A 25,443-nucleotide genomic window follows, 5' to 3' on the forward strand; every position below is an offset into this window, starting at 1 on the left:
CTAATAAAAAAATTTTTCTTCACTCTACAATGAATTGAAAATGACTAGCCAATATCGCCATTTTATCAATTGAAAGAAAAGATCCAAATTAAATAGATTTCAACATCATTTGAGAATTTCAGTTAAATGAAGGTGTGAAAACATGTAGCATGTATAGCAGTATCAATAATAACTATCTCGTGCTATGGTTACAAAACTAATGGATATTAAACTAATTATACATGCTTTATTTCCAGACACACAAAACAAAAGGTAATTTCTTTGTTCTATTCTTTATTATTTCTTTGTACTCTACCCGGTGGTCACTGTGCTACACACTGATTCATATTCTAAGTTTCTCACCTGTGTCTTTAAGTATGTGTATTACAATTATTAGAGCATAGAGTAAAATGGTATGTATATTTGATGTTTTTTTGCCAGCCGATTCACATTTTACAAAATGTACGCTACATAGTCCGCAACTTCTAAGCAGTCCTGGGGCCTCATTTTGTTTGCCGCCTCGGGTCTCTGATGGGCTTAGTTCACTGGGCTATTTATATTTCCACCAGTGGTACTGTACTTTCAGTATTTTAATATATAATTGTTATTTCAGTGCACTGGCTTTCAAATCATGTCCATACAGCCATATCAGTAGTGGAAAGACAATACTGCAATATGCCAGTGTGTTAGAAGTGACTTCTGTGTCAGTAATGGCAATAGGAAAGTAAGGACAATGCAACACCCAGTCACAGGGTGGAGAAAATCTCATACCTGGCTGGGAATCGGACCCAGGTCCTTCCGATTAGCAATCTGTTGAGCTTATCCCGCAGCTACTGAGGTGGCCTGCTGTACTATACAATGTCAGATAACAACATTCTGACACTGTGATAAGGCTGTAGTACTGAGCAGCTGAAATACAAGTCTAACATTGAAGAAGTATGCGATAGTTCCCACTTAGTTTTGTGTTTTGTTTGCCCTTGTCTGTAGTGAAAGATAATGCTCCAGACTTTCAAGGCACCCAGAAAATTTATGTTGTTCTATCTGACAAGTCTGTGGAGACTATTTCTGCACTTGTCAGTCCATTACATTTTGGGCTGGGTTCAGTTCCCAAAGTTGTTGAAGGAGACTGAGTTGATTTTCACTGTAAAAAAGGTAAATATACAGATCAACAAGAACATTATGACAACCTACCTAATAGTCAGTTTGTCCATCTTTGGCATGGGTGACGTTGGAGTAATGTTACGGCATGGAAGCAGTGAGGCTTTGGTACGTCTCTGGATGGGGCTGGCACCACATCTGCATGTATAAACTCTGATGCCACATTCAGTCACATTCCAGATGTGTTCAATCAGGTTCATATATGCCAGGTTGGGGGGCCAGCACATCAATGGAACTCACAACTGTTTACTTTGAACCACCCAATCACACTTCTGGCCTTGTCACATGTCACATTATCTTGTTGAAAAGTGCCATTGCTATTGAAACGTGATCGTCATCAAGGGGTTTATATGGTCTGCGACCAATGTATGATTCTCCTTGGCCATCGTGGTGCTATGCTCGAGCTCCACTTGACCCATGAATGCCCGCTTGAGTGTTCCCCAGAGCATAAGGGAGCCACCGCCAGCTTGTCTCTGTTCCATGCATGTGCAGGTGTTGAGGAGCTGTTTCCCTGAAAGACGACGAATTCACACCCCTCCCCATTGGTATGATGAAGAAGGTATCGGGATTCATCAGATCATGCAACACACTTCCAGTGTGCCAAAATTCGGTGTCTGTCATCATGTGCCCATTTCAGTCATAGCTTCAGATGCCGTGGTGTTAACGTAGCCCGATGTATGGGTCGTCGGCTGTGGAGGCCCATTGTTACGAGCATTTGGTGCTCTGCACGTTCACACACACTTGTACTCTGGCCAGCATTAAAGTCTGATGTTACTTCCACCACAGTTCACCATCTGCCCTGTTTTACCAATCTGCCCAGCCAAGGACGTCCAACATATATAATGAGGGGTGGCTGCCCAACCCCCATGATGTTGAATGTGGTTTCACCTTGGTTTCGCCAAGTGTTGAAGACACTCACCACAGCACTCCTCGAACACCCGACAAGTCGTGCATTTTCCGAAATGTTTGTGTGAGCTCTTGGGCCATCACGATCTGCCATTAGTCAATCTCGGATAGGTCACACACCTTCCCCATTCTACACACACAGCATGCTCGCTGATGCTACATACACCATGCATGTGTCTGACGAGCATTTGTTCCTTGCCAGGTGATACTGCTATTGCCTGATTGGGTTTATATCGATAGTAGGATGGTGGCTGTGATGTTCTAGCTGATCAGTGTGTAGTATCTTCACAGACAGTTGTTATAATGTTGTAACGTTCAGCTAAGTAGGAAAAATCCTTAAAAATGACGTTGCATCACATGTCACATTAATAGAACAGCTGGCTTATGTATTAATAGAACCAAAGAAATCGTACACTGTTACTACTTGCATTCACAAATGTTCATAATTTGTCTACATGTAACAGTGTAATTTATACCTTATTGTTATGTTTGCAATTGTGAAACCCATGCAACAGTTCTGAATTATAAGATTTAAAATTAAAACAGCAGTCAGCCACAAGCATGGATTTAAAAAGGTTATTCAAATTAAAGCCATTGATGGTTTCAGATTTATTGCAAATAATTCTTACATTTTTTCCTTGTTTTCCTGCTGATGTCATGTTTTGTACTCATGACTGGTTTTGTGCACTAAGATAAACAAAAAGTTCTAAGTGAGAAGATTATGAATTTAAACAAAAATTTGGTGTTGAAAATGATTGAAGATCTTTGAAACAGTTCATAATAATGTTAGACTTAACTACACAGAGGTGGTAGTTAATTGTACATGTCACTGCAATTTAACAGCTTAGATAAGAGTCTCTGTTGACTTCAGAAGTGCAGAATGAAGCTTTGCATCAGTCTGAGACACATGCTTGGATAGCAAAATTGGCAGTGCACTTTTTGTGGGAAGACAAGGGTCCCAGTTTCAATCCTGGCCAGGCACACAGACTTAACTTGCCTCAGATGATTAGTTTGTTCACAACTAATAGTTAATTATCATAATCATGATCATCATAGTAATAATTTTTCTACTCAAGCAAGTGAGGTGCAGTTGTAGATCATCCACAAATCAGTGATTTGACTTTTCTAAATGTTAAATGGTTTCAGAATAAATGAATACATCAGTTGTAACATTGACCATTTCACTGAACAAACTTGAATGCCACAGTGATAAGGAAATAATCAAGAAATAAATTAAATCTCAGGACTTCCAAAAATGAATCTCTCTCTCTCTCTCTCTCTCTCTCTCTCTCTCTCTCTCTCTCTCTCTCTCTCTCTCTCTCTCTCTCTCCCCCCCCCCCCTTTTTTAGTGAAGTAAAATAGAAGTAAAAGAAAGAGTTATAAATGAGAACTGATTTATGCAATGATTTTTTAAAAAACTTCAAATGGATTTGGGTGTGAATCAGTTCCCTGAGTGTTCAATCAGCACTTGGGATGCTTCTCCATCCATGGCCATGAATTCAAACGTATAAGTGATTCTTACATAAGTGAAACCTGACTAACTACTAAAACTGAAGATTTATTGTGTTTTAAGAATGTTTGTGTAGATGCTCACTGTGTCTGTCAGTGTAGTCTTTGTCCTGTTAGAAATTAGTGCTCAAGATCTAGCATGACAGGCAATATATCAAGAATGCTTTCAGTTGAAACTGCACTGCTTAACCCAGGAAGACATTGTGTTAAACATTTTTTCAGTCCAGAAAGTTGAAATTGATGGGTCATATTGCAGCCAGTCATGAAACATCGTTCATCAGCTTACTAGAAAAAAGAACTTCCCTGTATATACATATCAGTAGAAGTGAAAAGAAGTGGGGATGTGGGGGGAAAAAAGGAGTCTACAAAGCACCTCTGAAGTATTTCTGATACATCAAGTAACTGTTTGTGGGTACTATGTGTATTAGTTTGGTAGCTCTGCTGTTGCATACAACTTGAACACAAGTGGTTTGAGATTATTAAAATACATACTTTTAACAACGAACCTGTTACTTTATTTTATCAAAACCATCAGAGCAACCCTTCTAGAAACAATGCGCTGTTTGTATGCAATATATATTTCCAATATTGTATCCAGCACATCACAGCTTTTTATTTCTGAAATACTCATTATAATTCATAGTTAAATTAAATCAAAAGTGATTTTAATGCATATTTCAGTTTGTGTTAAATTATTTGCAATCTCACTTTTGTTTTGATTTTCAGTCAGAATTTTCTTTTCTTCCCACTGAAATATTTGTTACTGAATGTTTCTTTTTTTTTTTTTTTTTGTTACAGAACTTACTTGACCTGAAGGACAGGTTTGATCATTTCCTTCACAATTCATTTAATAATGATAAAATATTTAAGCAGATGATTGCGTCAGACTTCGAACATTTTCTCAATTTGAATCCAAAGTCACCAGAATATTTATCATTATTTATTGATGACAAACTAAAGAAGGGAGTAAAAGGGGTGAGTATCATGTATTGGCACCTATGTATCTTAAACATTAAAATATTTCAGTGTCAAATATTAAACAGCCCGCATCTCGTGGTCGTGCGGTAGTGTTCTCGCTTCCCACGCCCGGGTTCCCGGGTTCGATTCCCGGCGGGGTCAGGGATTTTCTCTGCCTCGTGATGGCTGGGTGTTGTGTGCTGTCCTTAGGTTAGTTAGGTTTAAGTAGTTCTACGTTCTAGGGGACTTATGACCACAGCAGTTGAGTCCCATAGTGCTCAGAGCCATTTTTCAAATATTAAACAGCTGTTGTTGACAGAATTTCTTGTGGAAAATTCACCAGTCATTTTGCTTGTTATGTAGAGTCAGTGTGGTATTTATCTTTCAGAATTGTAGAAGGCAGAGTGTTGATTCTTGAATGATATTCAACAAGTCAAGATAGTTCAGTTGCTGATCTTCCATTAGATAACATAGTTTGTATCTCTGGAGCAAACACTGTGGTGTCCATGAGTAATATCACTAAATAAACTACAGAAGGAATATATCATATAAATTATATTATTTTTACATCAGTTCATTAAAAAACATGAACTTCACTCTGTGTTTGCTTCCAGATTACAATATATTTGTGAATTAATTGTGTTATTTGTATGTATTAAATCTAGTTTGAAATTTTCTTTGAGGCTACACTGTGCAAATGAATATGATCACTGACTAAAGTAGCATTATACATTTTCATCACATTAAGAATACGCGTAATTGTAAATACAGGTAACCACATGTTGAAATTATATTATTGAATTTCACTTTGTTGTGATGGGTTGAAATCAGTAAAATGGAAAAGAAATGGTCCAAGTTGAGAGCAAAATAGATGGCCAAAGACGTATGACCTAAGACAACCCTGGAAGTGAGATTCTCTCTTGCATGATGACATTTCAAAATCGTGGCTTTACGTGTTACATTACCAGTAATAACCAAACTCCCATGTATAAGACAACTTAAAACACGTGATAAGTTATAAAGTAACTTAATGTATGAAGTATTTGACTCTGTTTGTAGATGGAATACCCTTAGCATGTTTGCTTTATTAGTTTTGGATTATTCATTCACAGACTAATGAAGAAGTAGAAATATTAATGTCTGAAATTTATGCTTAATTTTAAGAAAAGCTAGTTCTCCACCCATCTGTGTTGATGAAGTCATATCTCCTGAACTGAAATGTGTCGTACAGTCATATAATTTTGCGGGTACTTCCAGTGGTATATGTAGATAATGTTTGCAAACTGTGTTGTGAATATAGTTAGTAAGGAAATAATAAATAACATGAACAGTGAAACATGTAGTAAATGATACACTTTTTTTTCCTTTCCTGCAGGTGTCAGTGAGAAATACGTTTTTCAAAGTTTAAAATTATTTGTGAAGTTTGTTGAAAGTCACTAACTGCTTTCATTCTGTAATGTTGGACGAATTTGGTCAGTGTAATTTGCATGCCATGAGTTATGCTGCCTTAAGATATATACACAGTTTATAACTATAATACTCCACTTATTGTGGTAAACCTTTAACATCAAACAAGTAATTTGTGACAGCATTTTAAATTTTTAAATTAGGTCAGTGACTAGATGAGATACTTAAAATCAAATTTGTGTTGCCACTGGAAGCCGTCAGATAGGAGACATTTTAGAGACCAACTACAGAATAGCTACTGAATTTACTGAGACTGTGGGAGGCCAGTAATTACCTTCCATTTTATTTGTTGATGCTTTTTATGAATATTTGCTAAACAATATGTTGTAAATTGGTATTACTAGTTTCCCTTTAATAATACCCAAACCACAAAATTGCGAGCATGTTCACATTTTTTTTTACCTGACAGACTTTAACAATTGAAGTAGAATGATGTCTTTAAAGCTTTTGCTAGTGGTAGTTCTGCAATAGAGATTAGACTTCCTGCATCTTACAAAGTAATATACATGATAATTAAATGTTGTAAAAATTTTCTCTCGTATATGTACCATTGAAGCTTATGTTTTGTTTATTTTACAGATGACTGAACAGGAAATTGAGATGGTACTTGACAAGACTATGGTCCTTTTTAGGTTTTTACAAGAGAAAGATGTGTTTGAAAGATATTATAAGCAACATTTAGCCAAAAGATTATTGCTTAATAAATCAGTTAGTGATGATAGTGAGAAAAACATGATCTCAAAGTTAAAGGTACTGTATTCTTCATTCTGTAATTCTTGTCTTCTTGTAATTGGAATGCTGTTAAAATTCGTCTGCTTTGTTAATTCGATGCAGAGCTGCTGTGCATTTTTGTTTGTTAAAATAATTGTAATATAGCATTTCTTTTCCTGCCATAACTTATTTTTCAGATTTTCTGTCCTGTGACAAACATTACAATAAATTGTGTAGAGCTTCCTTTTGTTGTTACATCACTAAGCTTCTCAGCATTTCCAATGTGCACCAATGGTAAGATTCTAGATTTTCTTGAAAAATACATCATCCTCATGAAAGCTGTCCGTAGTTTTCTGTTGATTCCTTTACCATGGGCTTAGTGGGGGGAGGGGGGGGGGGGGTGTCGGCTTGAAACAGTTTTTCTCTTCCAACACAGTACCAGAGGTTTAACACTTCACTCATTAACTGATGTAGTGGTGTTAAAAATTAGCACAAAGGTTAAGTGAGAGTTAGTCCTCAAGGCTCAGTCTTTCATTGCGTAGAATGGAGTTTTGCTCTTTCTGGCAGTAGTATATTAAATAAATTCAGAAAATTGATGCGAGTAGTTTTCCGGTAATCTATATATATATGGCTGGAAATTCACTGTGTTCATCTCAGGTGATGAAAATATTGAATGCCAGCGGCTAGACACATCAACAGAACAAGCATTCAACTTGAGGATGCCGTACAAAACACATCAGCGGTTCCAGTTTTATGAACTGGAGAAATTTTTATCTTAATGCATTACTGTAATAAGTTTATTAGTCTCAAGAACAGTGTAACACTACGGATATAAAATATGATGAACAGATTCCATGATGGCAATAAAGTTTTTGACAGTTTGTTACAATAACTCCCAATACGAAGGATTCCACTGTGGTCTTGTGATTGCTTCTCTGTCTAGTAATCCAGAAATCCTGCTTCTGTCCCAGCAGTGATGTAATTTTTGAATTAAAATCATCAGCTAATGTGGCTGGAGACTTCTGTTGTAAGGAGTTAGCTTCATTTTGCCAATGATCTTGTTAAAATAGGGCGGATCAGCAGATAAGTTTCAGGGCACACTCCTACCCTTTGGGTGGGAAAGTGCTGTAAATGTAGAATAATCAACAACAGTCAATGATATGAGGATGCAGAAGACAGTGGGTTCATTGCTTTAAAGATGGACAAATTTAGGGTAATATCAGTAGTAGAGGGTGTGCGTGAGGTAAACATATAATAATATAAAGTGTATTACTTGATACACAATTGAGATATATATTGGTGGTTTGCTTCTACATGTATGGTAAATCGAAAGGTTTTCTGTGTTTTCTTGTGGTAGTTAGTACCACATGCACTTATGCGTATCTCATTTGTTCATGAAAACTTGCATCAGTAGCCTTGTACATTATGCAGAACATGTCCTACTCCCCCCCAGGGGGTCCACAACTCTTTTGTGGATACGTGCGTAGCGAGCACGGGACCCCGAGCTAATGTGGCCCTCCTTCCTTTCCGAGCTGCATACCCTCCCTTTCCGCATCCTTCCCTGTCCCCCATCTTCTCCCCCCCCTCACCTCTGGCTCTTTCCTTCCCTTTCTCCCCCTCTGGGAGTATGGTTTGTGCCTACGTCCGGAGACGGATGCTTCTAAATGTACCGCATTCTTCGCCTTCCTTGCTTGTATGTCTTCATCCTTCCTTTGTCCTTGTCTTTTCCTTACCTCTTCTCTTTACCCTTTTCTCCGCTGCGGCGTTTGAGACCTCTCTTCTTTCCTTTCCTTTCTCTTTCTTCCTCCCTGTGTGTGTCTGAAGGCCGAGCCACGCACTTCCATGCGTAGCCGGTGACGGGGTAACGCGTAATTCCCCGCCCCGGGTAGACAGGTAGGACACGTACGTACCCCCTGGTAACGGCCAGGCCCAGGGAGGGGTGATTACCCGAGCTGATACCTTCCGAAAGTGCCGATTGGTTCCTCCGTCCATTTGTTGGGAGGTGTGACCTGAGGTGTGAACAATCACCTAAGGCAGGAGTGCCCTCAGAGAGGGCCCCCACAAGGGAGGAGCGCGCCATCGGAGACGCCGGTAATCATGGGGGATTCTTCCGCAATGGTTTCCTCACCTTCCACTATGTCTGCTCACAAACGTAAGTTCACTGAGTCTCAGCCACAGTCAGTTCTTCCATCGTTGCCACAGTTCCTTGTTGTTTCTCGGTCTGACGACGGTCACGACTTCTCCACGGTCAACCCTTTCATTATTCAGAAAGGTGTCGACGCAATTGCAGGTCCTGTAAAGTCTTGTTCCAGATTACGGAATGGCACCCTGTTGTTAGAAACAGTCAGTGCCCTCCAGGCACAAAAATTGCTGCGTACCTCACTACTACACACCTTTCCTGTCCGGGTGGAACCGCACCGTACTTCAAATTCCTCGCGTGGAGTCGTTTATACACGCTCCCTCGATGGATTGTCTGACGAAGAAATTCAGCACTACCTGTCTGACCAGGGCGTAACGGCTGTTCATAGGGTTATGAAAAGGGTTGACACGAACATCATTCCAACCCGCACTGTCTTCTTGACATTCGTCAAAGTTCAACTCCCATCGAAAATCAAAGCAGGCTATGAGATAATTTCCGTTCGCCCTTACGTCCCAAACCCTACGCGTTGCTATCGGTGTCAATGGTTCAATCACACCAGCCAGTCCTGTTCCAATCCGGCCAAATGTGTTGCATGTGGCAAGGATGCCCATGAGGGTGCTTGTCCACCTCCATCCCCTCACTGCATCAACTGTATGGGTGACCACGCTGCTTCCTCTCAAGATTGTCCCGTTTTTAAGGACGAAAAGCTCATCCAGGAAATTAGAGTAAAGGAAAAGGTGTCGACCTTTGCTGCTCGAAAATTATTCGCCAGTTGACAGCCCACCGTGCCTCAGAAAGGAAAATACAGCACTGTCCTTGCTTCTCCTCGGCCAACAAAGGAGGCGGCCACGCAGACTTGCGACCTCACCTTTAGTGCCACGGTCGTCAGATCGGCCAGCGCAAAGATCGCCCATTCAACCTCACCACTTTCGCCTGCCCACTCTCTGGCTCACCCTTCGTCGAGTTCTGCTAAATCTCGAGCCCAAAAGTCAGACACCAAGACTTCGAAAAAAGAGCATACTCGTGAAGAGTTTTTACGTACGGCAACTTCACAACCATCGGTTCCTCCTTCCTCTAAACATCATACTTCCAAAAAGGCTACAGAGAAAACCAGTTCCTCTCCTTCTCCGCCAAGGCGTGTCCCATCTACAGCACCACCTGGCGGAAATCGCCCTCGGCCGTCTTCTGTGTTGCCGAGGTGCACTGCTGGCGGCCGATCAACCGGCCGATCGCTGGTGGCAGGAACTGCTCCTGACCAACCTATGGATCAGGATCTTCTGCCTTCGGCTGAATGCCATTCCATGCTGTCGGTCGCAAGCTCAGAGCAGTCGTTGAGTTGACAGCGACCTTGGTCACATTCCTCCATTTTCTGTTCACCCTATGTCCATTATCCACTGGAATATCCGCGGTATTCGAGCCAATCGGGATGAATTGTCGATCCTCTTACGATCCTACTCGCCGGTCATCTTCTGTCTTCAGGAAACAAAGCTGCGTCCCCATGACCACTTTGTTCTCCCTCATTTTCAGTCCATCCGATATGATCTCCCCTCTGTTGAAGGCACTCCAGCACATGGAGGACTCATGATTCTTCTCCATGAAACTCTCTGTTATCACCCAATCCATTTAAACACTTCCTTCCAAGCTGTCGCCGTCCGTCTTTCCCTTTCCGGATACACGTTCTCTCTTTGTACTGTATACATTCCATCGTCCACACCAATGGCACGAGCTGATCTCCTTCATCTTCTTGGTCAGCTTCCACCCCCATATTTGCTGGTTGGGGACTTCAATGCCCACCACCCGCTTAGGGGATCTCCACATCCTTGTCCACGTGGCTCACTATTGCTAGACGTCTTCCACCAAGCAGATCTAGTTTGCCTCAACACTGGGGTCCCTACATATTTGTCTGCCTCCACGACAAGTTTATCTCATTTGGACCTTGCGGTCGGTACTGTTCCGCTAGCTCGGCGCTTCGAATGGTTCGCCCTTGATGATACACACTCAAGTGACCACTTTCCATGTGTCCTTAGACTGCAGCCTCAACCGCCCTACATGCGCCCGCGACGCTGGAAGTTTGCCCAAGCCGATTGGACACTTTTTTCGTCTCCAGCGACATTCGATGACCGTCACTTTCCCAGCGTCGACGATGAGGTCACACATATTACCGACGTTATTCTTACAGCTGCGGAACATTCAATACCACTCACCTCCGAATTGCCCCGGTGCCCCCCAGTTCCTTGGTGGAACGAGGCATGCTGTGACGCAATACGTGAGCGGCGACGTGCTCTCCGCGTTTTCTGCCACCATCCTACTTTGGCCAACTGTATCCGCTATAAGCAGTTCCGAGCGCGATGCCGTCGTGTCATCCGCGATAGCAAGAAGGCAAGCTGGAAATTATTTATTAGTTCATTTAACACCTTCACTCCCTCCTCGGAAGTTTGGAGTCGGCTTCGACGGTTCTCAGGCGCACCTAGTTTCTCCCCGGTCTCTGGGCTCACTGTCGCGCATGACACATTAGTGGACCCCATCGCAATTTCTAACTCATTGGGTCACCACTTTGCTGAGATTTCGAGCTCTTCAAATTACCCGCCAGCGTTTCTCCCGAAGAAACGTGCAACGGAAGTGCGATCTCTTGCTTTCTCCTCTCAAAATTGCGAAAGCTATAATACTGTTTTCTCCTTGCGGGAACTCCAACATGCACTCTCTTCTTCTCGCTCCTCCGCCCCAGGACCGGATGGTATCCACGTCCAAATGTTGCTGCATTTATCAACCCATAGTCTGCGTTACCTCCTTCGCCTTTATAATCGAATTTGGACCGACAGTACTTTTCCCAGACGATGGCGGGAAGCTATCGTCGTTCCTGTTCCAAAACCTGGAAAGGACAAACATCTCCCCTCTAGCTATCGCCCCATTTCTCTCACGAGTAGTGTCTGTAAGGTTTTGGAGCGTATGGTGAATTACCATTTAGCGTGGTGGCTGGAATCCCGCAGTCTTTTAACACCTGCCCAATGCGGATTCCGAAAGCATCGTTCTGCAGTTCACCATCTTGTTGCTCTCTCCACTTATATCATGAACAATTTTCTCCGGAAACGCCAAACACCAGCAATATTTTTTGATCTGGAGAGAGCATACGATACCTGTTGGAGGACAGGCATCCTCCGCACACTGTTCTCTTGGGGCTTTCGAAGTCGGCTGCCCCTTTTTCTTCGCGAATTTATGGCCGAGCGCACGTTTAGGGTGCAGGTCAACACTACTATCTCCCGTAATTTCTCCGAAGAAAACGGGGTACCCCAGGGCTCCGTGCTGAGTGTTGTACTGTTTGCCATTGCCATCAATCCAATTATGGATTGTCTCCTTCCTGATGTCTCGGGCTCCCTCTTTGTGGACGATTTTGCGATCTACTACAGCTCTCAACGGACCAGCCTTCTTGAACGATGTCTTCAAGGATGTCTCGATCACCTCCACTCTTGGAGCATCGAAACCGGCTTCCGTTTTTCTCCCAGTAAGACCGTTTGTATTAATTTTTGGCGACGTAAGGAGTTTCTTCCGCCCACCTTACATCTAGGTCCTGTCAACCTTCCGTTTTCAAACGTCGCTAAATTCTTGGATCTTATGTTTGACAGAAAACTGTGCTGGTCCTCCCACGTTTCCTATCTTTCGGCTCGCTGTCTGCGATCCCTTAACACCCTCCGTGTCCTGAATGGTGCCTCCTGGGGAGCAGACCGAGTGGTCCTTCTCCGCCTCTATCGCGCCTTAGTGCGCTCGAAATTGGACTATGGAAGCATAGTCTACTCCTCTGCTCGGCCGTCTATTCTTCGGCGTCTCGGCTCTATCCACCACCGTGGATTACGTTTAGTGTCTGGAGCTTTTTACACCAGCCCTGTGGAAAGCCTTTATGCTGAGACTGCTGAACCTCCACTGTCCAATCGGCGAGCAATCCTTCTGAGTCGTTATGCTAGCCATCTGTCTTCCCTGCCTGCTAATCCAGCCCATGACATTTTTTTCGGCGCCTCCTTTGATGTAGGGTATGCAGGCCGCCCCTCCTCCCTACTACCATCGGGAGTCCGCTTCCGTCAACTGCTCCATTCTCTTTCCTTCCGCTTTCCTAAAACCTTCTTGATAACTTGGGGTACAGCACCGCCTTGGTTCCGTCCCCGGATCTGCCTGCTCCGGGACCTTTGTCGATTTCCCAAGGATGGTACCCCTTCACTTGTTTATCGTCGGGCATTTGCTGCTGTATGTGCACAAATGACGGACGCCACATTTATTTACACCGACGGCTCGAAAACATAGTTAGGTGTAGGGAGTGCCTATATTGTTGGCGACACCCCAAATCACTTTCGGCTTCCCAATCAGTGTTCGGTTTATACTGCGGAGCTTTACGCTGTTCTCCAGGCAGTCCACTACATCCGCCGCCATCAGCGGATACAATATGTTATCTGCTCAGATTCTCTCAGCTCTCTCCTCAGTCTCCAAGCTCTTTATCCTGTGCACCCTCTGGTCCACCGGATTCAGGGCTGTCTGCGCTTGCTCCACCTGGGGGGCGTCTTGGTGGCGTTCCTCTGGCTCCCGGGACACGTTGGTATCTGTGGAAATGAGGCGGCCGATATTGCAGCCAAGGCTGCAGTCTCTCTTCCTCGGCCAGCTCTTCATTCGATTCCCTTCGCCGATCTACGGAGCGTTCTATGTCGACGCGTTGTTCATTTATGGCACTTGCATTGGTCGACACTTACCCATAATAAATTGCGGGACATGAAAGCTCTTCCTCGTGCTTGGACCTCTTCCTCCCGAACGCGTCGTCGGGAGGAGGTAATTTTAACTAGACTCCGGATAGGGCACTGTCTTTTTAGCCATCGACATCTTTTAAGCGGCGATCCTCCCCCACTCTGTCCCCACTGCTCTCAGCTGTGGACGGTAAGACACCTTTTAATTGAGTGCCCCTATTTTAATCCGTTACGCTCCCGTCTAAAGCTATCGCCTGATATATCGTCGATTTTAGCTGATGACACGCGCTCAGCCGACCGCGTTCTCATGTCCTACGAACTGATCCCTTCTTCTAGTCAAGTTGAGCCACGAATTCCTCTTCTGCCCAATTCTATTCAGTACCTCCTCGTTAGTTACGTGATACACCCACCTAATCTGCAGCATTCTTCTGGAGCACCACATTTCGAAACATTTTATTCTGTTCTTGTCTAAACTAGTTATCGCCCATGTTTCACTTCCATACATCGCTACACTCCATGCAAATACTTCCAGAAAAGACTTCCTTATGCTTAAATCTATCCTGGATGTTAACAAATTCCTCTTCTTCAGAAACTATTTCCTTGCCGTGACCAGTGTACATTTTATTTGCTCTCTACTTCGACCATCATCAGTTATTTTGCGCCCTAAATAGCAAAACTCCTTTACTACTTTAAGTGTCTTATTTCCTAATCTAATTCCCTCAACATCACTTGATTTAATTTGACTACATTCCATTATCCTCATTTTGCTTTTGTTGATGTTCATCTTATATCCTGCTTTCAAGACACTATGCCTTCCATTCAGCTGCTTTTCCAGGTACTTCACTGTCTCTGGCAGATTTACAGTATCATCGGCAAACCTCAGAGTTTTTATTTCTTCTCCATGTATTTTAATTCCTACTCCAAATTTTTCTTTCGTTTCCTTCACTGCTTGCCCAATATACAGATTGAATAACATCGGGGATAGGCTACAACCCTGTCTCTCTCCCTTTTCAACCACTACCTCTCTTTCGTGGCTTAAAATCTTATAACTGCCATCTGCTTTCTGTACAAATTGTAAATAGCCTTTCGCTCCCTGTATTTTACCCCTGCCACTTTCAGAATTTCAAAGAGAGCATTCTAGTCAACATTGTCAAAAGCTTTCTCTAAGTCTACAGATGCTATAAATGTAGGTTTGTCTTTCCTTTACCTGTCTTCTAAGATAAGTCATAGGGTGTTCTTACATTTCTACGAAATCCAAAGTGATCTTCCCCGAGGTCGTCTTCTACCATTTTCTCCATTCGTTGGTAAAGAATTCATGTCAGTATTTTGCAGCTGTGGATTATTAAACTGATAGGTTGGTAATTTCACACCTGTCAGCACCTGCTTTTATTGAGATTGAAATTATTATATTCTTCTTGAAGTCTGAGGGTATTTCACCTGTCTCATACATCTTGCTCACCAGACGGAAGAGTTTTGTCTGGCTGGCTCTCCCAAGGCTATCCATAGTTCTAATGGAATGTTATCTACTCCCAGGGTTTTGACCCAAGTCTTTCAGTGCTCTGTCAAATTCTTCATGCTGCATCATACCTGCCAACTCATCTACGCCCTCTGCCACTTCCATAATATTGCCCTCAAGTACATTGCCATTGTGTAGACCTTCTATATACTCCTTCAACGTTTCTGCCTTCCCTTCTTTGCTTTGGACTGGTTTTCCATCTGAGCTCTTGATATTCATACAGGTGTTTCTCTTTTCTCCAAAGGTCTCTTTAATTTTCCAGTAGGCATTATCTAACTTACCCGTAGTGATATATGCTTCTATATCCTTACAGTTGTCGTCCAGCCATCCCTGCTGAACCTTTTTGCACTTTCTGTCGATCTCATTTTTGAGACATTGATACTCATTTTCACCTACTTCATTTACTGCATTTTTATATTTTCTCCTTTCATAATTTAAATTCAATATCTTTTCTGTTACCCATGGATTTCTACTAGCCCTCATCTTTTTACCTACTTGATCCTCTGCTGCCTTCACTATTTCATTCCTCAAAGCTACCCATTCTCCTTCTACTGTATCTCTTTCCCCTGCTCGTGTCAGTCGTTCCCTAATGCTCTCTCTGAAACACCCAACAACCTCGGGTTCTTTCAGCCTATCCATGTCCCATCTCCTTAAATACCTACCTTTTTGCAGTTTCTTCAGCTTTAGTCTACAATTCATAACCAATAAATTGTGGTCAGAGTCCACATCTGCCCCTGGAAATGTCTTAAAATTTAAAACCTGATTCCTAAATCTCTGTCTTACAATTATATAATGTATCTTAAACCTTTCAGTGTCTCCAGGCCTCTTCCACATATACAACCATCTTTCATGATTCTTAAACCAGGTGTTAGCTATGATTAAGTTATGCTCTGTGCAAAATGTGCCATGTAGACTAGACAGCAGAAAGAGTTTTGTATGTGTTTTCTTATGGTGCTAAAGTCCGTTACGCTGGAGCATTTTTGTATTAGGCACAAATACTGACGGCAACCAACTGATGATGTTCCCACTTAACATAGCCGTGAAGAAATGGGTCAAATGCTTTGGTAAACTGAGAGTTTGCTTTCAGTGTGGTGCCAACATGCCAAGCACGCAGAACTGGAGGCTACTTTTGAATTAATCTGTACGTCCTTCCAGCAAAGCCCTCATAAGTCAGCCCGAAAAGCAAGTAGGCAGTTTTTTCCACAGTACACAATATTGTGCCTGTGGGCGAACAAACTGCAGCTTAAAATCAAGCCTGAGGACAGGCCAAGATGGAAGGCTTCACTGAGACAGTCTGGCAAAAATGGATGAAAACAAGGTATTCCTCATTTTCACCTGTTTCTAGGATGAGACTGCATTCCACACTTCCAGCATGGTAAACGTGCACAACATACATCTACTTGTATGGAATGTAAACCACTGTGAAGTGCATGGCAGTGGGTACATCCCATGTCAGATTCTACACTGAAATTGTAGCTGGGTTAGTCCCTCTTCTAACTATAACATTATAGGTAGATTTCTACCATAGATTCACCAAACAAAAAATCATGGAAGAACGACAGGTCAACCATTTTTACAAGAAAGTAATAGAAGTGATCCACATAACTACCATCCAGTATCCCTGATACTAATTTTTTTGTAGAATCTTAGAACATATTCTGAGCTCAAACACAATGAGGTATCTCTAACACAATGAACTACTCCACACTAACCAACATGGATTTCAAAGACATCAATCATGCACAACCCAACTCACTTTTCTTCGACATACTGAAAGCTTTGGATCAAGGCAGTCAGATAAATGTACCAATTATTTGGATTTCTTCTTGTTTCATTCACATATGTAGTGCAGGAAAAATGATTGTTTAAATGTCTGTGTGTGTTCTGTAATCAATCTAATCTTGTCTTCACAATCCTTTTGTAAGCAATAAGCAGAAGGTTGTAGTGTATCCCTAGAATCATCATTTAAAGCCGGTTCTTGAAACTTTGTAAGTAGGCTTTCTTGGGATAGTTTCCATCTGTCTTAGAGTCTGCCAGTTGAGTTTCTTTGGCATCTCTGTGATACTCTCCCATGACTCAGACAAACCTGTGACCATTCATGCAGCCCTTCTCTGTATATGTTCAATATCCTCAGTTACTCCTATTTGTTACGGATCCCACATGCTTAAACTATATTCCAGAATATATCGCATGAGTGATTTTTAAGCAATCTCTTTTGTCGACTGATTGTGTTTTCCCAGTATTCTACCAATAAACGGAAGTCTGGCACCTGCTTTACCCATGACTGAGCCTATGTTATGATTCCATTTCATATCTGAGGTATTGTAGATGTTAGTCAATTCCAGCTGTGACTTATTGCTACTATTGTCATAGGGTACCATGTTTTTTTCATTTTGCGAAGTGCACAATTTTACATTTCTGAACATTTATAGCAAGCTTCCAAGCTCTTCACCACTTAGAAGTCTTATCAATATCTGACTGAATATTTACACAGCTTCTTTCGAATAGTACTCCACTATAGATAACTGTGTCATCTGCAAGAAGTCTGAGGTTACTATTAATGTTGTGTGCGAGGTCATTAATATAAAATGGGAACAGCAAGGTTCCCAACATGGTTCCCTGGGTCACACTCAAAGTTACTTCTATATCTGATGAATACTCTCCATCCAAAATAACACTCTGTCTCCCTACCAAAAAATCCTCAGTCCAGTCACAAATTTCTCTTGACAGTAAGTGCAGATGTGATACTGAGACAAATGCTTTTTGGAAATAAAGAAATACTGCATTTATCTGACTGCCTTAATCCAAAGATTTCAGTATGTCATGGAAAAGTGAGTTGGGTTGTGCATGATCGATGTCTTTCAAATCTATGTTAGTTAGCGAGGAGTAGCTCATTGTGTTAGAGATACCGCATTACGTTTGAGCTCAGAATATGTTCTTAATAAATATATCAGTATCACGGATATTGGATGGTAGTTATGTGGATCACTTCTACTACTTTCTTGTAAAAATGGTTGACCTGTAGTTCTTCCATGATTTTTTGTTTGATGGATCTATGGTAGAAATCTACCTGTAATCTTATAGTTAGAAGAGGGACTAACCCAGCTACAATTTAAGTGTAGAATCTGACATGCATTTCATCGGGCCCTGGAGCTCTGTTCAGTTTTAACTTCAGCTGTTTCTCAACACCATTGACACTACCACCTATTTCACTCTCCAGTGATACAAGAATTAAGTTGGGGTAATTCTTCTGGGTTTTCTTATGTAAAGGGACGTTTGAAAGTGAAGTTACGCATTTCAGCATTTGCTTTACTACCCTCTGTTTCAGTTCCTGCCACTAACAGCTGTTACATACAAACAGAATTTTTTCGTGTTTTGTGAAAGATTATTTGACTATATTCTGCTACAGTAGTAATTTAAGGCTTCACGCATTGCTCTCTTGACTTCCAAATGCGTTTCACTGAGAATGTCTGCATCCACAGTACTAAGCTTTTACACCTACAATTCAGTAGTATGTGTTTCTTTAGCAGTTTCTTTACAGTGCCTGTGTACCATGATGGTTCCCTCCCATTATGAACTGTTCTACTGTGTACATATGTTCAGTGCTGCCTGGTTAACTATTCTTTTAACCTTAGTTCCTCTATGTGCTCCTGTCCTGGGCTGTGAGCTTAAAGTTTCTCATTGAGAAACAGCGCTACTTTTTTTTTTTTTTATCTAATTCACTGAATGACCTACTGAAAGAGGTCAGGTCTCTTTGTTGCTAGTAGATCTAATATATTTCCATCATGAGTGGTGTCCCAAACTACCCGTTGTAGGTATTTTTTGGGAAGGCATTTAGTAATGTTTCACAGGATGTCTTGTCACGTCCACCACTAACTAAACTTCAATTTTTCCAGTTGACTGTTGGATCATTAAAGTCTCCACCAGTGATTACAGTATGATTGGGGAACTTGTGGAGAAGCGAACTGAGGTTTTCTCTAAATTTTTTGGTTACATCAGGATGCGAGTCTGGTGATCGATAGAAGGATCCAATTATCATTTTATGCCCACGTTTGATACTGAGTGTTGCCCAGGCAATCTCACATGCAGTTTCAGTTTTAACTAGATGGATTTGAGTTTCAGGTCTACTGTGACAAATATACCAACTCTATTTCCACTAATCTTTCCTTTCAGTATGCAATTTCAGGTTTCAGCCAGCATTCTCTCTGTGAGCTTCACTGCTTTTCAGGAGTGCTTCAAACTCTTGTCATTTTGTAGGGAATGCTTCAGCAATTAACTATTAGGATTTTTCTTTTGGATCTTGCCCTTATTCTTCTGGGTTTCTTACAGCTGTTGTCTGAACTAGCTGGAGAGTCATGTAATCTAAAGAACCCTTGTGTGCACCCCACACACAGTCAGCTACATGGATAGTGGCTTCTGATGTGTACTGCACACCTGATCCATTTAGGGAGGACAATAAAGTTCTGAACTCTATGGCGCAAGTACAGGAAGCCGCAGTCTAGCTTGTCAGTTGCCACATATGGGGAACTGAACCCTCCACCCCTCCCCACATTGTGATAAGTGTGCAAGTGTGACTCTCTGAAAGTGAATGTGTGGTTTGGATTGTTGAAGGGCAGAGTCATTGAGATGTATTAGGTGTTTAAAAAAGCATTTTGAGTTACCATACTTGTAGAACAATTCGGTCAATAAATATCTCAATTGCTTCTCAACTTATTATATTTTATACTATAATACATTTAATCTAAACACTCTTTAAAAGAAAGTGGCACCTTTAACATTTATTTCAGCTTGTATTGATAACTGTATTACCTGTTGTTTGAGAAGTACTGACCCAAAAGATAGTGGAGCGTCTGTGGGTTAGTGGCTTATGCTCTTGAAGCCAGTGTGTCATTTTATCTGTGCTTCTGCAAACAAATGGAAAATTTTTGTAAAATATTGCCTCGTTCATGTGGGTGCACAGGAGGCAGACTACTGTGTGATCATATATAGGTGAAACTATGTAGAGGCAGAAAATCAGCAGAATAGAGACAGGCAATTGTTAATAGGAGGGTTAAAAACCAAAGTCGCACCTACACCATTTTATGGAAAAAAATTTAAGAACGGGGGGAAAATTCTGACACATGCTGAAACATACAAAAACTTTAGTTGGCTTTAATTGGCCAAAGATATCCAACCGGTGCTGTACATGCTCTAGCAGAGATCTTGTGGCAATCCCTAAATCAAACAGTCCTGTCATACCAAGTATTATCAGATTCAAGAGGTTGCTCTGTATACTCAGGGACCTGGCAAATTAAAATCCTCGCACAAAGCAACAATGTGACTAATATTATGTTGTGCCCACTTTCCCATTGCGGACAGAGCCAGAATGGTGATAGATTGTCCTGTTAGCCATAACTTAGCCTGGAGATTGATCTTGTATCCATTCACCTGGTGGGCACCTTAGACATGTTGCAGACTATCCAGTATTGTAGAAAGGGAATGATATGACAATAAAATGGCAAGTGAAGTCTTCGTCTAAGCTGTCATCATGGTCTAGCAACAATATGAATTAGGATAGATCACTACTTGCCACCTAGAGGAAGTATTGAGCTGTAGAAAGGGATATTTTGAAGTACACTGCTGGGTGTTATTAAACTATCGTCCAAAGTCGTTTGAATTACATGCACTTGCATGTGCACACACCTCACACACTCATGGCCACTATTGTATCTAGGAACTAATTCCCAACTTCTGTGAGCAACACTCTTGGACAGGTTAGTGGGTCGGGAATGGCTGTAGTGCTGGGAACGCACAGGACTGTGTCAAGGACAGGATGGTGGGCTGCTATGTACAGCATTGGGAGGCTGTGCTGGTTGGGGGCGGAGAAGGGGGAGGAGAGAAGCAGAAAAGGGCTCTGCAGAAGTGCTGGGAGACAGAAGGCATCTGTGAGTATGAAGTGGGAACAGGGAAGGTTGTAGGGACTCAGAAGTTGACGCCAGGATGTTACGGGAATGAAGGATATATTGCAGGGAGAGTTCCCACCTATACAGTCCAGAAAAGCTGGCGTTAGTGTCAATAATTCAGATAGTGTGGACTGTGAATCAGTTGTTGAAGTCAAGCACATCTTGGCACATGTCATCATCAATTGCTGGTTGGTGCAGCCATCTCTTGGCTACAGTATGGTGGTGGCCATTCATGCAGACAGACAGCTTGTTAGTTATCATTCTACATAGAATGTCACACAGTGAGTGCAACTAAGTTGGTAGACCATATGTCTGTTGCTTTAGGTGGCCCTGCATTTTATTATGGGCATAGGAAATGCCTGTGACAGGATTTGAGTGGGTGGGTAGTGTATGTGTCAGGTTTTGCATCTACGTTTTTTACAGGTATAGGAGCAATGGTGTAAGAGGTTAAGAGCAGGAGTTGAATGTGTACCAGACAAGAATACTTAATAGTTTGGGTGAGTGGCAGAATACCACTGTGGATGGTGTTGGGAGAATATTTTTCATTTGAGAGCACAAAAAGAGAGAGTTTAAACCCAGGACGAGAATTTGATTAATTTGCTGCAGTACCAGAGGTACTAAGTCACAAGGGATAGCTCTTTCGTGGGTGGTCAGTGGGTATGATAGGTGATGAGGAGACAAGGCATTAGAGATCTGTTTCTGGACAAGGTGGGGAGGGTAATTTTGAATTGCAAAGGCCTCAGCCACACCCTTGACATATTTGTAGGTGGGCTACACGTTGCTGCAGAAGCAGTGACAGAGGGTGGCTAGGGTTTAGGGAGGGACCTCTTAGTGTGAAATGTTACGAGCAGGTTAGCACTACTTATAAGGATGACAAAAATTGTATATAAACCTGATTGATGAAGGGAAGTGAAAATATTAGAGTGTGAGCATGTCAAATGACGTTTTTGAGAAGTCTGCTAGGCATAACAAACAAAATTGGAAAATATGAGCAATGAAATTGTTAGGGAGATAACACATGAGGAATATATTGAGGAAAAAATTAAAATGGTGTGGTGATGTAAAGAGAATAGATGGTATATGGATGCCTTGGAAGATACATAAAATGGAAGACAGGAGGCAAAGGGACAAGTGGCTAAAAGCAAGGAAAGAAAGAATTTGGAAGAAAAGGAGAAGACCGGACCAGAGCAAGTGATATGCAGGTGCTTGGAAGCTTGGAGGAGATGGAGATGTTTGTGTTTTCCGAGCAGACCTTGCCAGTAGTGAGGAACTGTAGACGATGAATACCAGGGTCTCATCTAATGCTTGTCTACACAGAACTTAACCGGATGGATAGTACCTGCTACATCAGGATACAAGATGTATATAGTGGCCACCTCACTGTCCAGTTTTCAACAGAATGTGCATGGTGTTGTATCTGTAATCGGAGAAACAACAAATAACAATTGGCATGAGTTCCAAATTCTGTTTATTGCCAACAGTTCCACAATACTAACACAACTTGGTGCTTGATCAAGAGCAGTGACTGAGCTGCAGAGTCCAAGTCCGTTATGGTAAACAGTCGTAGCACAGTGTAGCGTCGTTCCTGGGTGCGACGTTGACATAGCAAGTAGGTAGCCCAACATGGGACTGCCAGGCATGGTGGCATATGTGGCTATATAGGGCGAATGGCGGAGGAATATGCCCGCCGTAACAGTCAGCTTGTCCTGACCTGTCCTGTTAAGATTGGTGGCGCGGCCTCACATAACTCTCTCTCGGGAGGACGCTGGCCGAGGTTGCCATGACAGTGCGGAGGCACTCAGTGTGTGAGGCCCGAGCCTGCGCTGTACAGCTGTGCAGAGCTGCACATAAGCGGGGCATGCCAGCCGTTGGCTGTATGACGTAAAGACTGCGGCCACGCAGCTGCAGGCACCACGGTGTGGGCATTGACTGTACCACACATGGTATGATCTAAGTTTTAAGGATTGTGGCTTGAACACCGCTATTATTGATCATTGGCCTAGTGTAAAGCAATTTGAGGAATATGTATATTGAAGTCATCTTGGTGAGTAGAATATTCCATCTTTCGAACATGCTTGTGGGGGAAAAAATATTTCTTCTTCACATTATATTTGTGTCAAGCGGTTTTAATGTAGTAACTGACTCACCTCGAAGGTGGCTGAAATATCAGAAGAAGAAATAATTTTATCCCACATGCACAACCGAAAGATAATGGAAAATTTGAAGCTTTGTTACATGTTGTTTTGGATGGAGGGTGTGGTACACAGTGTGAGAAGTTGGTGCTCATCCTTTATTGCCTTGCAAGTGCACTACACAGATGTTTGTTTTCTGTTCGAGGTATATCATCTGGTACCATCCACAGGCCATGACTGGTTTTCTTGTTCACTTTTGTTTGGTACTTGTCACAATGTTATAAGGACATATTTTAGAGTCCACATTATCACTAAATAATGTTCTACTTCTCTCTGAGATAGATGATACAGTGATTGGCAGATGAGACTTACAGTCACAAGGAATGGTATTCACAGCATGTTAGACTCCTCATGATAAGTTTCTCCAAGATTACCTAAAGTAAGGGACATTGAGGATAGTTTGTTTAAAAAGGATGCAGGCGATACCCTGAAACGTCCCTACAAGACTGTGCTTAAACTGAAATACAATATTTTTAGCGCAACGCAATCTGACTTTCAAAAATCCCTACAAAAGAATGGCCCTGACTAACATTAAACTATACCTTTCAGAAATCACTTACCTCACAAAAATCTTCATTACTCGAACTACTGCAATACAGTGAGCGCCACTACTGCCAGCTAAATAAAAGATTCAAACTACGGAAGGCACTAACTACTGATAGGGATAGTTAGCAAATGAAAGGTATTAATAGAGAACAAACAATGTATTTACCTTAATAGTCATAATATATGTAGCAGTTCATGACAAATTACAAAACTCTGCCATCTCTCTCCCCACATCCACCACTGCTGGCGGCTCACCTCCAACTGTGTAACGCTATGCGCTGTTCACATCCAGCTGCCGCTGCTCAACACTACAATGGCAGACAACAATGCAAACCAGCCACAGACTGCACACAGCACAGCCAGTGATTCTCACACAGAGCGCTATCTAACATTGCCAATAAGAAAACATAAACAGCCTACTTACAACCCTACTCAATTCTTGTTTAAGCCGAGCTTGTACTTTGTCCCTAATTACCCCATTGTCATAGGAAGGTAAACCCTTCTATTCCTTCCTTTCAATTATTTTATACGTTATGGCCGTGAATGTACTTACTAAATGTTGTCTTGATAGTGTAGTGGTGGGTTGCTGTTAAATACAAATATAATGCTTTGCTTTGAAACCCAACTATAAATAAAGTTGGTACCAATGGTTGACTACATTGTGCTACGTGGTATCTTCTGTACAAGATTTAATAATTTCATTAATGTTTTGGTTGGTTAGAGTTCAATTGCAGCATTATGGAGTGCTTACTATAATTGTTCTTACTCAACTGTGGCAACTGTAGAAGAGAGATCTGTACAAAATGATCACAAATGGGTAAAATTTCAGCCTTGATGTGCAACTGGAAATAGGAGTGGGGAACTTGTTCTGAATAAACTACACCCTGTGAGCTGCATTGTCCATAAAATACAGTTTTTCAATATTGCGGGCATTGTCCATAAGGTAATGAGACTGGCCACTGAGCAGCACCACAGTCACCAGCAGTGTGCTTCCTGGTAAAAGGGGGATTGTGGTGGTGGGATCAAAGATAAGCAAGTGGCAGGCATGTCTGAATTCTGACAGTGGGAGGATCACTCGTGGTGCCAAAGTTTTTTGTCATGGCAGGAAAAAAAAAAAGAGGATTCACTGGAGCACCACTAGTGATTTAATTTTGCTTCCACCCGCGGAAAAACCTGCAACAGAGACATTTGCCTTGGTTAAGGAGGCTTACAAAGATGGTGCCCTGTCAAGGGCCCAGGTTTTCCTGTTGTTCAGCCCCACTTTCCTTCTGTAATGCACTTCTATTGTGACCGAATGATTGTGGATCAGCCGGTGTAGCGAGGTGGCTGCCGCACCTTGTTGGGTATTGGTTGGTTGCTTTCCAGGCTGTCATCACTGCCATGGATAATAATGTTGGAGTGTTGATGGCTGCTGGATAGTGGGTGGGCGCTTTGTGTCCGGTGGTGTCCTGCATTTCGGTGGCATCTTCTGCATGTAGGTAGGCTGGCTTGCTCCTGTTGAAGAACGCTACTGTGTCCATCCCTTTATTTTGGGGAATGAGTGTCTTATCATTTTGTCCCTTAACTGCATATGGGCCTTGTCCCAGTGCTCTCTGCAATAGGTTACATCAGAGGAAAAACATGCTCCATTGTTGTCAGGTCTTTGAAACTGAAGGTAACCTGTTTTCCATGCCAAGTAGTTCCACTTGCTCACTTGGCC

The 25,443-nt window shown here is 42.1% G+C and overlaps 1 protein-coding gene across 1 annotated transcript in view; it reads left to right on the forward strand.

Annotated features, from left to right (window-relative positions):
• The window catches only part of LOC124591967 (cullin-3), a 223,297-nt gene that overhangs the window by 119,294 nt on the left and 78,560 nt on the right, over positions 1 to 25,443 (forward strand). The window contains exons 7-8 of the mRNA XM_047131784.1: positions 4,351 to 4,527; positions 6,556 to 6,726. Coding sequence (XP_046987740.1) covers positions 4,351 to 4,527; positions 6,556 to 6,726 — 348 coding nt within the window. The remainder of the gene's footprint in view (positions 1 to 4,350; positions 4,528 to 6,555; positions 6,727 to 25,443) is intronic.

This window comes from Schistocerca americana, chromosome 2 (assembly GCF_021461395.2).
Source record: "Schistocerca americana isolate TAMUIC-IGC-003095 chromosome 2, iqSchAmer2.1, whole genome shotgun sequence".
Taxonomy (NCBI): domain Eukaryota; kingdom Metazoa; phylum Arthropoda; class Insecta; order Orthoptera; family Acrididae; genus Schistocerca; species Schistocerca americana.